The 16,144-nt window shown below is 35.0% G+C and overlaps 2 protein-coding genes and 1 long non-coding RNA gene across 4 annotated transcripts; 1 reads left to right on the top strand and 2 right to left on the bottom strand.

The window, feature by feature from the left end:
* Positions 1 to 2,017: 2,017 nt before the first annotated feature.
* On the bottom strand, positions 2,018 to 3,885 carry LOC112280696 (uncharacterized). Its single transcript, XM_090254289.1, has 4 exons — positions 3,821 to 3,885; positions 3,114 to 3,217; positions 2,695 to 2,832; positions 2,018 to 2,554 (listed from the first exon to the last, which is right to left on the bottom strand). Exons 2-4 carry the CDS (start codon positions 3,199 to 3,201, stop codon positions 2,301 to 2,303), a joined length of 480 nt encoding a protein of 159 aa, XP_090110415.1. The 5' UTR covers positions 3,202 to 3,217; positions 3,821 to 3,885; the 3' UTR covers positions 2,018 to 2,300.
* Positions 3,886 to 7,448: 3,563 nt separating this feature from the next.
* Positions 7,449 to 13,248, top strand: LOC112281158 (uncharacterized). 2 transcript variants are annotated; one of them, XM_024517395.3, is made up of 15 exons: positions 7,449 to 8,071; positions 8,199 to 8,302; positions 8,436 to 8,571; positions 8,963 to 9,420; positions 9,528 to 9,833; positions 9,952 to 10,050; positions 10,168 to 10,230; positions 10,365 to 10,433; positions 10,556 to 10,601; positions 10,770 to 11,275; positions 11,562 to 11,675; positions 11,854 to 12,012; positions 12,195 to 12,249; positions 12,488 to 12,645; positions 12,875 to 13,248. In XM_024517395.3, the coding sequence occupies exons 1-15, from the start codon at positions 7,996 to 7,998 to the stop codon at positions 13,031 to 13,033; spliced, it is 2,508 nt and encodes an 835-aa protein (XP_024373163.1). In that variant the 5' UTR covers positions 7,449 to 7,995; the 3' UTR covers positions 13,034 to 13,248. The 2 variants fall into 2 exon arrangements, with proteins under 2 accessions (XP_024373163.1, XP_024373157.1); XM_024517389.3 differs by having other exon boundaries at positions 10,156 to 10,230.
* Positions 13,249 to 13,929: 681 nt separating this feature from the next.
* Positions 13,930 to 15,539, bottom strand: LOC149989821 (uncharacterized). The gene is made up of 2 exons (XR_016506485.1): positions 15,121 to 15,539; positions 13,930 to 14,828 (listed from the first exon to the last, which is right to left on the bottom strand). It is a non-coding gene; the product is annotated as an uncharacterized LOC149989821 (long non-coding RNA).
* Between the last annotated feature and the right edge of the window lie 605 nt (positions 15,540 to 16,144).

The following is a 16,144-nucleotide window of genomic DNA, read 5'->3' as shown; positions in this document are numbered from 1 at the left end:
GATGAGAACAACACCAGAGAGGTAAGCTAGAGCTCCAAGAGATGTGTTGTCGAGACTGAAGAACTCTTCAGCCTCGATTCCAATATATACTCCTATTTAGGAAGCTTCTCAAGCAACTTCTACTAACTAGGAAGCTTCTAGAAGGTTCCAAAGACTTACTTCTAGAAGGTTCTAGAAACTTATCTCTAGAAGATTCTAAGGACTATGTCCCTGACATCTTCTACCAACTAAGAAGCTTCTAGAAGGTTCTAAAGATTATGTCCTAACAAAAAGAAAGAATAAACAATCTTACTTTAATATTTGGATAATATTGCTTTAATTATAAAATGTGAGAAAAATTAATTGTCTAAAGAAATTAATATCTTAAAAAATTTAGTATTGTTTGTAGATTAAAACGAAATTGGTCCAAGTCTTTGGCAAGATACTTTAAAAATTATATTGGACTAATAACAATAAAGTATCCAAACTTGTTAGAATCTTTTGCCTTAAATATTATCCTTCAAGCCAAACACTAGTTTTTAATTAAAAGACTAAAACAAATATTGACTTTTAGTATTTTATATAAGTAGTGTGGCAAAAAGAAAAATTATTGTAAATAGCATCTTAATTTATTAAAGGTATGTTTTTACTTCTACATGGATAGACTTACAAAGGTTTTTTATAAGATTAAAAGTATGATTAATAATATTTTATAGGATAATAAAAATTAATTAATTAAATTAAAATTAAATTAAAATTATTTTTTCAAGAAAGTATGTAAAGAAATGGTAGGCATGTTAATTTTTAATTTTAATTTTTAATTTTTTAATTTTTTAACAACAATGCTATCCAAATGGATAAATCATATATCACATCCATGAGAGTAAAATATATAGAATTTTTTTTGACATAGATTCTTGAAAACTCCACCTAAGACTCTAAGAAGATGGGGCAAGTTTTTATATAGTAATTAAAATTTAATTACAAAAAAAAAAAAAAAAAAAAAAAAAAATAGAATCTAGATTGTACCTTTGAATTATCTGTGCCTGATGTAAGGTGATCTTTTATTAACAAAGCAAATCACTGTTTCCTCCTTTTTACATATAAAATAGATTTCAATGATAAGGCATAGAATATGTATTGATTAACCACCACATTAAATCTCTAAGGATAATTTAATTATACAAAATAGGGTTGCAAAAGGTTAAAGATATCTGCAATCAACAAACTAACACTTTATGACAGTGAAAGGAACACAATTCAAGTTTTCACTCATCAATAATAAAATAAAATAAAATAAATTAAATTAAATTGGAATCATTTATCAAATTGTTACTTAGAATATTTGCATTTTATACTTGGTAAAAAAATTGCAACTACCCAATCTCAAGGACAAAATCTGCGTGTGGGGTAGTACAAACTTTGTCTCAAACAAAATTCTAGCTTGAATCTAAGTGTCTGGATGACCATCACTTCCTTTATCGATGTTTACCACAATTGCAACACCATTTTAAGATAGTATATTCTCATCATTTTTTTATATCACTTTTAGGCTTCCAATGTGAGCAATTACTGTAAAGTAGTTTGGACCTACCCAGATGCTTGATTTAGATGAGCATCCACAAATCCACAAGGATATTTTGTCCTCGCTGTGTACGAGTGAGAGAACACTTTCTTCTGTGATTGTGAGCTGCCATCTGTGCACAAGAATCGAAGTAATATATACATGTGCACGTAAGCTACTCGTCTCCGTCATTTCCATTGGAATAATGCACAAAATTGTGGTACAAAAGCAAAGAGTCATTGGTTGGCTGTTTTTATTTACCTCATCTAGAGCTTTCAAATAATGTAGTGCATTCAGAGGAGCATTTTGCATTATCACAAGCACAGGTTTGACCACTAATGCAAAACATTCCGTCAAATTAGAATACAACAACATGCGTTATGAATGTGGCTAAAATTGATCGAGTATATGTGGAAACGCAAGTCTGTTTCATTACATGGTGAAACATTGGGAAGTAGTGATTGTTACTGAATCTTGGAACAAGAAAATAACAGAAATCATTTATGAAAGAGTTTTCAACAATTCAAAAGAGATCATATCACAGAAGCCACTTGTTTCCTGCTGTACTCTAAGAATGGAAATTTGCACTAACCAAGCTATTACTATCAAGCTTATTTATGCATAGGTGATCTAAAAGAACATGCGACTAGCCGTTTCCGTGTAATGTACAACTCGAGAGCTTATAAGTAATCGATATAAAAAATAAATAGTATTCTACTTCTCCCAGCTCCTGTCACTGATTGGAATTCCCAGCCATCTAAACAACTCCTGCTGGAGGAGGGACTTTGTTGGTCTGAGTTGCGTGCATCGGAACGCCCTGCTGCGGGGGATATGGTTGCTGAGCAGGATATCCATATGCAGGATCACCCTGTGGTTCCATGGCTCTGCGTGATCTTGCCCTCACACAATTCCTGATACAGCCCGCCAAGCAGCACGCGAGTAGAAGCGCACCGAGAATCGACCCAATGATAGAAACTATAATTCGCCATGTTGATATTCGACGTCGCGTGCCTGCACACGGTAGCAAAAAAGAAATTAGAGATAATGCTTAGAATTTGCCTACGAAATTCAACGAGTATCCTCTGAGAATTTTCACTTGAATAACAGTATACGAGAAAAGCTTAAGAATATATTGATTATGAAGCACTCACATCCGTTGTAACCCGGTCCAACGAGACCATCCCCATACCATCCGCGGCGGCATTGACAGAAGTATGAGTTGGGAGTGTCATAACAATACGCATTTACATCACAATTATTGAGTGTCTGTGACCTGCACTCATTAACAACTGCAGAAGACGACATATTAAGTCACATCGTCCATGAGGAAATCAACTGCACACATTCTCCTCTTAGTATAAATTGGTATTCTGAAAATGAATGGAATGTCGTCACTTGCATACCAGTTCAGACACCCTAAATTAGCCTGAAACTTCAGATGGTTTTCTTTTACAGTAAAATACTTATATATAATATAGTACAGCCCACAACGCCTGCGCCAGAAAATAGTAATAATAATAATAATAATAATAATTAAAAAATTAAAGAATTTATGAGAGCAGTAATTTACGTTGTGCCTCTGCGGTTTGGAACTCCAAGAACACAAAAAAAGCCAGCACAGCCACAAGGGCCACGATCTTCAATGTCCCCCCTCTCATTTTCCAAGTATCTGCCCTGCATCACCCAAACATGCAGACCCTGGATTAGTATGATCCAGACCAGTCGAGTATCATATTACCGATTCAAGCTACAAGGACAGAGCATCGTCACTCAGCGACCTTGCAAGGGACGCACCGTCCACACGTTTCAATTCATCTCGACACACAGATGACATTCCAAATTACGGAAGTCAACTCACAAAGAACGCTTCGGCATGCAAGGAATCGGCTCTCTACTCGCACAGTGGAGCTGGCGGGGTGGACCGGCCCCCAGTCAACACACACAAAAAAAATACTCACTCGAACTACAAAAAACAGACAGACCACTTGGTTCAAAGACCTCAAGCACTTCCTCGCAAAATCACGAACATGAACTGTCAACCCAATCTCGAACGCGACGAACTGCTTCAGCGGCGGTGGGTCAGGTCGTTAACCACCCTTCCGGTTCGCCCTACATCGACGAGCAAACTATCAACCCAAGATTCTAACGAAAATTCTACGTTCTTGTGCGCAGATTGCGATGCATCGCGGGACAAAGCAATGGTGCGGGAGTCCTTAGATCACGTCGAGCACTGACATAAGAGAGAGGTCTAAGGTCCTGAGTTTGCAAGATACCCACAAAGCGGTCGCGACGCGCAATGGATTAGCGGGCAGTAACGACGCCGATTCGATCTCGTTGCAGTGAAATAGTAAGTGAATGAGTGAGCTTTGGTAAGGAATTTGAAGGCGAAGGGTCGGCGTTTTTAGCACCGAGCGTGATAGGGAGATAGACTTCGCAAGTCATGAGTCACCGCCGCTCAGACTCTCGACCCCTTTTTTGGAGTCCACCTGGCGGTCCAGATGGCAACTGCTATTTTACGACACGTGTCGGCCCGCTCAGTAGTAGGTCGCTGCTTACGAGCGTCAGTGAAGGGAAGGGAGGTATTCTTATTGAGTTGAAATTTACTCAACGAGAATTTATTTATTTTTTGTAAAATTAGAATACGAATGGACGCTAATGGAAAAATAAATGAACAAAAGTGAGATTGCATTGTATTTGGGATATTGTTAATGATAATAAACAATTCATTGGAAATGGTGTTGTAAAAAAATAAACAAATATATTGATTGGTATGAGTAGGTGGAATTGGGATAGTACTAAATATGGTTTTATTTTATTTATTAATTATTTTTTAAATCAATAATAGGTTATTTAGTGGAATGAACAGGCTTGTGAGAATGAACGTGAATATTAAAGCATGATTTGAGCTCATACACTTCCTATATTATTGTTGAATTCTATTACAATGTTAATAAAATTTTGTACATGGAAAGTAAAAAATTCAAAAAAGATTAAAAATAATTATTAATTCTTTGTTTTTTAAGATCAATCATGTAAAAGATGTGTATTATTTAGTTTTGTGTTATTTTTAGAGTAGCATGATTTAATTCTTTAGGATGATGTATATATATATATATATATATATTTTTAAAAAAATACAACTCTTGTGTAAACAAATGTAATATAGTATTTTAGTTAATATTAGAATTTTTTACATTTAATTATACAATCATTTGTATAGGTTTTAAAATCATTAAAATTATATATAAATTTTACTAAATTTTCTTTTATTGATTACAGAAATTTCTAATATATTAATTTTAATATTTCAAAAATATAGTGTCAAATCAGTTTTTTCAATTTATATTGTATTGTAATTTTTTGTCTTTACTATTTTATTTATAATATTACTTGTGGTATTATTTGATGATAAATATGCCAACTTTTGGAAGTTCAATCTATTATTTTGAATTTTTGTGTAGGATCTTTAACTTGTAAGATCTTATATCATTTAACTTAATCACAACACTAAGCATAACATGCTATAAATAAATTGTGGTAATGAACATACAATGAAATTATAAAATTTATGTTACCAAGGTAGACAAAACCTACTCATTAAGTCAATATTATAGGATGTATGGTTCAAGTTGTTTTTATTCAAGTTTCCAATTTTTTGTTTTAGAAAAGACTGCAGAGTATAATCAAGTATCCTACATGTCCTTCTTATAGACAACTAGCTAATAATGTGCCTCTTTTTTTTGTGCATTTTTTTCTTTCTTTGTCCTAAGAAATGGTGGTGGTAGAAAGGGAGATAATGAATACTTTATGAAAATACATATTTCAAGTTGTTTTTTTTTTAAACCAAATACTTATCTTAATTTTTTTTTTATTTGATTGCCATTAATACTTCTTTATTAATTTATTCTATTTTTGGATCCATTTAGGATTAAATATTGGGCTGTCAAACGTACCCTAAGTGTAGAAGCTTGCTTTTAAGTCAATTTAAGTTGTGTGGAGGTCATGTGAGCTATAGCAACATCAATTGGGAATATAGCAATATCAATTGGGGATGTAGCAGTAACAATTTTTTCTCTCTCTCTTTGTATATATGTATATATATACATATAAAAATAGATTAAATATGTAAACATATATATATATATATATATATATATATCTATATGTTTCTTAAAGAAAATTATTAGATAGTGTAGTGCACAAGCAAACATTTTGACTAAAAATAAGAGTAATACAAAAGAAAAAGATTTAGAATAAACTTAAATAAAATAGAAATAATTTTTTAAGGAAAATATTAAATTGACCCGCCTTTTTAGTAAACCAATCAAGAATATTGTAATGTTGTGATTAAGTATCAAGAATATTGTAATGTTGTAATGTTGATAGGGCTCAAGAATATTGTAATGTTGATAGGGCTCAAATATTGTGTGTTCTTTTTTGCAAAAAAAGTGCTCACTTAAATGGCTTCAAGAACTGATTGCAGTAATGTTGTGATTTTGTATTTTACCAATTTTATTTTTGTTGTTATAAATGTAATTATTAAACTATGAGTTTTTTATGCAGTTTTGTCACAACTGAATGAAAGTTTTCTGCTTAAAATATAGAAGCATCTATGAAGGAGAGCAATAAATCTACCAAGCACAAGTAACTATCAAATTTTCTATAACACTAAAGGCATTACAATTTGAGTAAAATAAAACAACAGTTGACCTGGAAAACAACACTCCCCAGTTGTGCAGCCAAACGAAAAAGCAGTGAATGAGCTTCAAATGAGTCTAGCGTAGGATCTGTAGATTAAATATCGTATTCCAGTTCACCGATAATTTCACACGAGCAGTTCGTAGCGGATATTCGCCCTTTTCAGATATTTTCTACTTCCAATTTCAAAAGCAAATCAATCTTACTTTTTTGGTTTTGTTCCTTCAAGTTAGAAAAATAAAATAGACTCATGAACAAACGAAGGAATAAATGATGCCTCTGGTTAGATACACGCCACGTAGGAAACCACTTGGGCCCGTGTGAAAGAGGTTTCGGTGCACCCCCGCGATGAGGCGAGGAGCCAGCTATCTTCGGCTATGACGGAGATGGAGGGGGGGGGGGGGGGGGAGGAAGCCTCAGGACGACAGATGTGGAGGTGCATGGGAGCCACTTGGGACTCGACGCCACTCGACTCAAGGGCGTCGGTTACCACACCCAATTGCACAACCAACCGCCTTCCTCTCACAATTTGGTTATAACTGGTACCCAACTAGCCGCGGTCCGGGAGTTTCGTGTTCGTGGGCCCTCCTGAACCCGAAATTCGTCTCACAGTTAGAGAGCGCGACACCGCGAGCAAAAAAGCTTGGCAAGATGCGAAGACTGAAGCTGATCGCGTAGAACCAGGCACCTGCCCATGAATTTCGGGTGTGTGTATAGCTTGCGATCTCCCACGGCGAGTGCAACAGCGCAGAAGAAGCTGTTGTGCGTTCAGAGAGTTGGGGGAAAAAAACAAAATATCCATCTGGAGTCACTCAACAGCCTCGTAACTGTAAACACGCGTGTGGGTTAGGAAGTCGTGTGTCTGTTACGATGTGAGGGAAACTAACGAGTCGGTGCTTGGTCTCGAGAGGGTAGGCAGGATTCCTTCCCCGCCGAATGAAGGTGGATGAGAAAGGAAACTGCCTCTTGCTTTTGCGCACGTGGGTTCGAATGGAGCCACCCACGAGCTAATGCGGGGTTGTGAGGCATCTGAACACAACGGAGGGCCAATCCTAACTGAGGTTAGGAGTGTTTCGCATTGGCCCTGCTTGAGAAGCGAGGTGGATAAGAAGTCAAGGGAGAAGAGTTCAGGTAGTAGGGAAGGCTAACTGTCGAAACGGACAGTTACGAGTAACTGCTACCCTTCCCCTTCGTTGGTTAAAGTTTACCCTCACCTCATAGAAACCTCAGGCTCCCAATCTACACTTCAGTTCTGTGGAAGAGTCCTACTCGCCTTGCTCTCTCTCTCTCTCTCTCTCTCCCTATGTTTGTGTGTGTGTGTGCGCCCCTGTCCCTCCCTCAGGCAGTGGTGGGATTTTGTAAGGTTCAACCATTTGAACCTGATAGCCTCGAAGCAAGCTCACAGCCGGAGAGCAGGTGAAGGCTCGCCAAAGTCTCACCACTCACCTTGAAAGTGAGGGAGGTCATGAGGATTATCAGTTAAACGAATTCGTTCAATCGAAATCTTTGACACTGTCTTGATCGTCAAATGTTCCTGAGTGCGCGAAAGTCTGAGCACGAACAAGCTGACAAGCTTATGCTTAGTTCATTAGTGAGAAGAATTTATTCATTACATGAATCAACATTGTCAATTCGATTACGCAAGTCGAAGGAATAATTAGAATTTAATTCCATTGGCATTTATATCTGGAGGCAAGAAAATATGAGAGTAATGAGAGATAACGGTGGGATTTGAGTAAAGTCTATCTGCTAAGATGGGGCTGCTGCGAGCTGGGGCGAGTAGCAAAACTTCAGCTCTATGGATCGTGGTCACCCTGTTGCTCAATCAAGGTGCATCATCGGTTCAATTAAATTCCTTGTATCCGAACTTCTATATCCAGACGTTCTAAACAACAATGACCACAGAAATCCTTCGCGTCTTCGCTAACTTTCAGATTCACATGTGCATTATCTACAGTTATCTCGAAAGCGTCATGTTGGCCCGAGATGAAGAAAGATGCTACACGCGGTACCCGCAGCTGGGTGCAGCAAGCCACCAAGAGCTCCCATATTTCCCGTGAAGTAAGCTCCAAAGCTAGAGATTCACTCCATTTCTCATGAACATTAGTACTGAAATCATGGCATGTGACTTTCATGAGGACCTTCAGTCACTGGTTGTAACGTATATGTTACACTGGAAAATAAATTGTTGCAGCTATCCACATTTGTGCCAAGGCCCAGATCCAAGCGTCACCGAAATTCTTTTTATCCAATGCTAAGTAACTCTGCTGGTTGCCGTGTTCATCTGCACCCTCAAGGGGATACTATGGAGCAGCCTGAAGATTTATCAGGTAATCCGTTCACAGCGTTGCAACAATCCGCTGTTTCTGTAGACGAGGGCCACTCAAAAATAACTATTTAAAGGTAAAAAAAAACCAATTGTGATTTGTTTACACAGGTCCCCAACACTGTTCGCCTTCAGGCAGCTCATTTAATGTATTCATATATCCCACATTACTTGGTCTTATTCTCAAGATGGCAGAACAAGCTCCAGTAAGAAAAAAGAAAAAGAATCTGAAGCGATTAGCAAAGAGATAGCGACCCGTTCATAAGTAGAATACCTCCTGCGAGAGATTATTAAATGACACAATCTGCTCATCATCTGCATGCATTTCTATCAGAATCTCTCACGAGGGTTGCTGATATATGTTCACGTTTGTTGGTGCGTTGGGGTTTTTGCAGGTGATGCCCCGATGACTATTGGAATTACATCAAGTCTACCCGAGTGCTCCAATGCGCTCTGCCTGGTGCAAGCCATCCTCGCTAAGGAGCCACAGATCGTTATCAACGCTGATCTTGACGTTTCAGAGTCGTTACCACTTCCGGAAATCATATCGAAGATAACCATAGTGGGATTATGCACCGACGGCCCTTGCCGGATCGATGGCTGTGGCAATGGCCAGATATTTGTGGTTGGTGTAGGTGGCACTCTCACACTGAAGGATTTGGAAATCACAGGCGGAAGTTGTGGCGAAGGAGCGGCGGTGCTAGTCATGGGTGGCATCCATGGCGGAGGAGGCCGTTTATTAGCCCTCAACAGTGTCTTTCGTAACAACACAGTCTCAGGCACAGGAGGAGCAGTGACGGTGAAGGCTGGCGCCTTGGCCAACATCCGCAGCTGCGTCTTCGAAGGAAACGAGGCAAGTGTAGTTTCATTTCACCCTGAAAGAATCCCTCGCCACCTTCCGGCTTGTCAGATTAACGATTGAAATTTCGGTGACCGTTCGTGTTTCCTTTGTCTGTGTAGGCTTCCAAAGGAGCGGCTCTCTATGTGGGAGCAAGGGAGGAGACCGAGGAGTGTGGCTTGAAAACGTGTGTCACGGTTGTGAACACTGCGTTCTGGCACAACAAAGCGAGCTGGGGAGGGGCTGTTTATGTCGATGACGCTCCCAGTCGATGCCCTGGCGATGGTGGAGCTAAATTCGAGTGCTCAACTTGCAGCTTTGTTAATAATACCGCCTGGGAGGACGGAGGCGCCATTTTGCTGGCGTTTCTCTCGAGTGGAGCAGTTGGTCACCTTAAGATGACCAGCTTCATCAACAATAAAGCCAATGTACACCTTCATGCTGGCCTTTTCTTTTTTTCTTTTGTCGACATATAAAACTTTGCCCATTCGTTCGCATGAAGCGAGAACTAATTTGAGTGATATTTTCGGCGCTTTGGATAAGTAGAATTCAGGAGGTGATGTAGAGTTGCAAGCAGGTCAAAATAATACGCACGGCGTGGAGCTAGATGCTTACAAGACTGTATTCTCTGGCACAGAAGGAATGGTATGCAAGTGATTTCCAACTCTCAAGTATGAGTTCTATCCGTATTATTCAGATTGTTTCATGAGAAGGGCTTTGTATGTGAGGCTTACCGGAGGTTTTTTGCAGGGTATATTGCAGGGAGTTCACGCTGTTGCAGTGAAGAGCTTCGCAACCGCCAACTTCGTGCGATGTCAAACAACGGTAACTCCCTGAATCAATACCTTCTCAAGGTCCTGGTAGAGATCTGATAGCAGCTACGGTTGCAATCAGGGTGATTGTAGAGTCGCTCATCATTTGTGGTTGTAATGAAATAGGTTTCTGGGCATTGTGTGTAGAATGATAACGCCATTGACTGTGGAGGAGGGACGTGCGACTTCTGTCCCAGCGAGCAAGATCTCTACTCGGTATCAGCGATGACCTTTGATTCTCATACATAACCTCATCTGGATCACTTCCCAATACTGGTTGTGGTTTTTTACGGTAAAAATGGAAAATGCATTTAATCACCAGCACACATGGTTTGCAGATGGCGCCCTCTAATGACGTCTTTCTTGACACACCTATAGGCCCCGGTAAACTCTTAGTCTGAGGCCAATGATTTCGAATTATATACTCCATCAGATACTGAACGTGCAACAGTTTGGAACGAACTATTGTGCATTGCAACATGAACAGTAACAAAAATGTGAAGGCATTCATGCACAGCGATGACATTCCTGGTTTCTCCATTTTGATTTCAGGTGTTAATTGTTCGGCACCGCCACCCCCGCTGTGCGACTGGGTGCCTCCGGAATGCACGCTTCCGCCTCCTCCACCTTCTCCCCCACCGCCTTCACCACCTCCGCCTCCATCACCGCCTCCCCCTTCACCCCCACCCCCACCTCCATCACCACCACCTCCGCCTCCATCCCCACCTCCACCATCTCCACCACCTCCGCCATCTCCATCACCGCCACCACCCGCTCCTAGGCCTGTGAAGATTTTCAGACCCCCTCCTCCGGATTTCATCTCCAACAGTGCTCCAAAAGCACCACCACCCCCTCCAGCTTGCGACTGTAGTTGTCCACTACCGCCACCGCCATCGCACCATCCCCCGGGTTACGTTGAGGGAGATCCGCACTTCTTCGGCAAACATGGAGAGCGCTTCGATTTCCACGGCAAAGACAACCGGAATTACTGCGTCCTCAGCGATCCAGGCCTGCAAATCAACATGCATGTCTTCCCAGGAATCCATCGCGGCAGTTCTGTGAGCGGCTTCCTCCCCCCCTTCTGTCTACCCTTCGTTCGTCCCTCGTTCGCCCCTCCATCTTTTCGTTTGTCTGTTCGTTCATCCGTCTATCCTTTCGTTCGTCTAGCGGTCATCGCGTCCACCAGTTCTCTTTCTTCTTCCTTTTCTTTTCGTATATGTGTATATATACATGTACGTATATATGGTGAATTGAGCATAAAATCATTTAGTTTTTTTACTTTTTTATTTTTTTATGTGGAGTATATGAGGTGTTAATAACTAATACTAACTTTAATATTTGTAGTTCATATCAATGATCGGTGTTGTACATCAAGATTCCAACATTCTCATCAACATACATCCTCTTGTGAATAAAACCCAAGCAACTGGCAAACAAATGGTGGTTCAAATAAATGATGTAAGTTATTATAAGATGTTTTCATTGAATGAATAATGGTGTGGTAACATAAATTTTTCTTGTATGAGGTATGTGATAATAGAGTTTAACAATGCAAACATTTGATTATGGTTTTTAAATTTCGTATTTATATAATAAACATAATTGCTTCAAAATAACAAAAACAATGACATTGTAGATGGATGTTGCTATGGGCCATGAGTTCATTAGCAAAAGCAATCGCATGACTATTAGCTATTACCCAACATATGTTCATGTTCGTATTCCCGATGTAGTGGACTTCAATGTAACAAAAATGAAGCCCACATTTGGTATTCATGGATCTGGAGCAAATTATGTGAGTCATAAGTATAATTGTATCGCAGTGTTTTTTAAAATGAACTTAATCTTGTACTTTTGATTTTTTTGTGATATTTTGAAAGCTCTAACTATGTTTTTTGTATGCTAAAACTTCCAAAACTAATATTAATTTATGTTTTCCAACAAAAATGTTTTCTTTTTTTTTTTTATAATGTATAGATCAATTTTCAATTGAATGAAGTGAGAGTTTCTCCAATAGTGCACGGCATTTTGGGTACATATTCGTTCATTTAAAATATTTTATCTGTATTCTTCTAGAAATATTTAAGTATATTTTTTATTGAAAAATATGACAACCTATCAATTAGAAATTATCACAAAAGTGCTCTTTTGTTCCAGTTGTTTTAAACTGATGTGAGTTTTTTGAAACAACACCCGGCACTTTTGATCATTTCTAATTCAAACAACATGCTTGTATTGTATTATAAAAAATAAATAAAATAAATTTGCAGGACAAACATACCAGGAAACAAAAGAGGTTTATGTGAAGTTACATAATGCCCGTCGCATGGCTCCCAGCGAAGCCTCTAAAGTATTCCTAGATGGCAATGAAGATGATTATCTCACTTCAAATATTTTTGCTGCTGACTGCAAGTTTGCAACATTTCAGGTTTCTTTTACAATAAAATCAAAGCATTTAAATTCACCAATTGGAATAGTTGTAAATTCTTTGTCTTAAAAACTTTAAAAACATGTAGAAACATGATTAATTTAATTGCACACAATGGCAATTTTTTAAAAAATTAAAATGAAATTTTTTCAAAATTTTAATTTCAATATCTTTATTTAATTTAACAAGCACCAAATCTCATTTTCTTAATTTTAATTATTCTTTTTAGATGCAAGAGGGTTTTGTGAACCATGTGAAAAGAAGGCTTCAAGTGAAGGTTAAACACATTTTGGCAAGTGAAGATGAAGACAAGGTTGTAAAAAGTTGTACTGGAGTTGGTAATCCAACAAATTTGTGCGTCAATGTTGTTGGAGATTGGGTCAATTGATGACATTTAAAGCTCTTTTTGTCAACTTTATTAATAACTGGTGCAATTGACCACTCAGGGATTACCTTAGCTTGGCTTAACTAGTTGACTGTGTTTCCATTCGGCTTGTAAATAAATATACTATTCAATATTCTTAGTATATTTTTAGAAAAAGGAAAACTCAAATAATGTACTTTTAAATTAAACAAAAATGTAAGGAATGCAGGTATTTTATATGCATGTGTATGATGTTTCTTTAGAAATAATAATCTCATTCAAAAGTATTCTGCTGTTGTTTCTCTTGTTTAAAATAGAATTTAATTGATTTTATGGATATTTTAATAAGTAGTAATATTTCAATGAATTTTTTTAAAATCCCTATATCATTGTCATCCATTTTTAAGCAAAAGGTTATGACTTCAACATTCCAAATATATTTTTCAGTTTTCCTTTTGCAAGGCCAGAATTATCTTATATTTCTGAAAAGTTAAAAGTTAAATTTTTTAATGAATAAATAAAAATTTCAGTGCTGAAAAGTAGATGACATGAATGATAATATTACATAAACACAAAACATCTATAACTCTTATCTAAAAAATCATGATTTTTTTTAATGTAATACAAATAATTAGATATTATTAACAAATACAACCAAAATAATTTTAGGTATAAATTTTTATTTAATATATATATATATATATATATATATATATATACACACTTTTTTAATTAATTCTTTTAGCCCAAAATTGAATTTAAAAAGAAAAAAAAAACTTCAAAGAAACTTGCAATACCAAGCTATGTTTTATTCTTAAATTTTAAAAATAACTTTGATTTGTAATAATTTGAATTAATTACATCAATATTTTATTTTTTAAAATTAATAAAATTTCAAAAATATATATAAAATTAGATGATTTTTTTTTTATTCACCTTTTTCATTTTGTTTATTATCTGTTTTATCTCATAAACATCATGAAATAGATATTTTTGAACAATAATCTTAGAACATACCATTGTAAATAAATACTTTTCCACTTCAAAAAGAGAAATGTTTATTGTTTGAAATGTACTCTTCAATTCCTTTGGAGCCATATAATTTGTGGTACCATGAACATAATTATTTTTTATAACTTTTGGATTGTTTTCAACTTCAATCTTAGATATTTCAAAATCAATTACTTTCATAGAGACATGTCAAACAATCTTATTTCTAATTTTTATTCTAATAGTATTAATCAAAATATTATCAAGTTATAAATCACAATGTGAAACATACCTATCATTCAAGTAATACATTCCTTTAGAAATTTAGAGACATAATATCAATGACAAAAATCTCACATTTATGTTCTTTTTTAAGTATCTTGCATAAACTTGTTTGTATTTACTCCATCATTAAAAATTATTTTATTTTATTTTATTTTATTTTTTTAAATGTAGAAGATCTGATACTTTTCTTTGTATTATTTTTTATTGAAAAATAATTTACTATCAAATTGGAATAGCTTAGACTTACTAAAATACTCACATCTTTAATATATACCTAATTTAATTCAGCATCCATCTTTTAAATTGCACACTTAAGACTCAACCATCTTGATTTATAAAGCCTTTTTACAAAATTCTTTGCATATGGATTTAATAATTTCAAGTGCTTTTGTATCTAATAATAATCTTAGATAATCCACTTTGCCACCTTTAATGTGACAAAAGTCTTCAAAACTTTGTAATAGATCCTTTGTTAATCCATAATTTTGAAAATACTCTTAATTTGCTAAGATCAATCTTTCTTGTAGACATTTTCCATCATCTTCTACTTCATCATAAGTTAACATGTTAAAAGTAGTAATTGTATTATCTTCAAATATTTTAGAATAGTACTTTATAAGTATATTATTTATTACATTACAACAATAAATTAAATTCCAAAATATTTTTTTAATTTTAATTTTAATTTTTAATTAATAAATAATTGATTTATATCAATTTTTTTCTCTACAATCCTTCATTAGTAAATATAATTTTTCCAATACAAAAAATAACTCTCTTATTAATGGCTTATGTTGTAATTTATTACTACTGCATATTATTAGGTAATCAAATACCTTAGTAATATGTTTAACTTTCTTGTATAGATTTATACATCGGTTTCTATTTAATATGTCTTCTTTCTTTAATAAAATCTTCAATGCTACAACAAAGATTTGACTTTTTCTCCAAATATCTCAACTAATTTTCATTATTCATATCATGTTTTAAAAATTAAATAAAGACATCTATGCCATTCACAAACTATTCTTGATTAAGTCCAAAAGATATAATATGATAAATTACTTACAAATATTTCAATTTCATCCTATCACCAAATATTTATAATTAAATATTAGATTTTTATTTTATTCTAAACTAATTGTTTTAAACTTTATTATACTAAATATATAATCTTATTTTCTATGTACTAAAAATATAATAAAAATCCTATATGTTAAACATCAAATAATATTAAAAATAATACTTAATTCCTACAAATATTCTAATGATCTAATTCTAATTTATAAAAATAATATCATATTTAATAACTCTAAAATTCAATTCCAATTTAAATTTATATTATAGCCAAAATTATAATCTTAAGCCATAAATAATTAATATTTAGAAATCCTATCCTAAAAGCTATAATACACAACCAAAAAAATCTTTTAACAAATGAGCTTTACTCACTAAATTTCTTAATTATTGTATTACTACAAAGATTAAATAATTTTAGATATTTGATTTTTTTTTTATTAATATCTTATAATATTTAGTGTTACCTTCTTATAAATATTTATTTAATTAAAAATTTATTTTATGCTTAATATTATAATTAATTACTACACAACATTACATTAAAATGTATGCTTGTGGTCAGGCAATTAAAACATACTTAAAATACATTCAATACCACTTCTTGACGCTTTTCAATTATAATATTATATACAATTTAAGTTAGAACATTCCACCAAATAAAAAAAATTATTCTATTCTTTTAATTATTTTTCATTCAATTAATTTTATTAAAAATTACTTCCTCCAACTTGAGCAGTCCTATAATAGCAAATCTTAAACCTTAATAAATCTTTTATTTGT

Source organism: Physcomitrium patens, chromosome 1 (assembly GCF_059467195.1).
Source record: "Physcomitrium patens ecotype Gransden chromosome 1, ASM5946719v1, whole genome shotgun sequence".
NCBI classification, from domain to species: Eukaryota; Viridiplantae; Streptophyta; class Bryopsida; order Funariales; family Funariaceae; genus Physcomitrium; species Physcomitrium patens.
The sequence above is the reverse complement of the archived record's forward strand: the minus strand, read 5'-3'. Positions and strand labels throughout refer to the sequence as shown.

Bases quoted from the DNA above. Each gene is read 5' to 3' on its own strand.
- LOC112281158 (XM_024517389.3), top strand. From the start codon at position 7,996: ATGGGGCTGCTGCGAGCTGGGGCGAGTAGCAAAACTTCAGCTCTATGG. The intron at 10,602-10,769 runs GTAAACTCTTAG...TTTTGATTTCAG, and splicing joins TGACACACCTATAGGCCCCG to GTGTTAATTGTTCGGCACCG. The intron at 11,676-11,853 runs GTAAGTTATTAT...ATGACATTGTAG, and splicing joins TGGTGGTTCAAATAAATGAT to ATGGATGTTGCTATGGGCCA.
- LOC112280696 (XM_090254289.1), bottom strand. From the start codon at position 3,201: ATGAGAGGGGGGACATTGAAGATCGTGGCCCTTGTGGCTGTGCTGGCT. The intron at 2,833-3,113 runs GTAAATTACTGC...CGTCTTCTGCAG, and splicing joins CCAAACCGCAGAGGCACAAC to TTGTTAATGAGTGCAGGTCA. The intron at 2,555-2,694 runs GTGAGTGCTTCA...TACCGTGTGCAG, and splicing joins TGGACCGGGTTACAACGGAT to GCACGCGACGTCGAATATCA.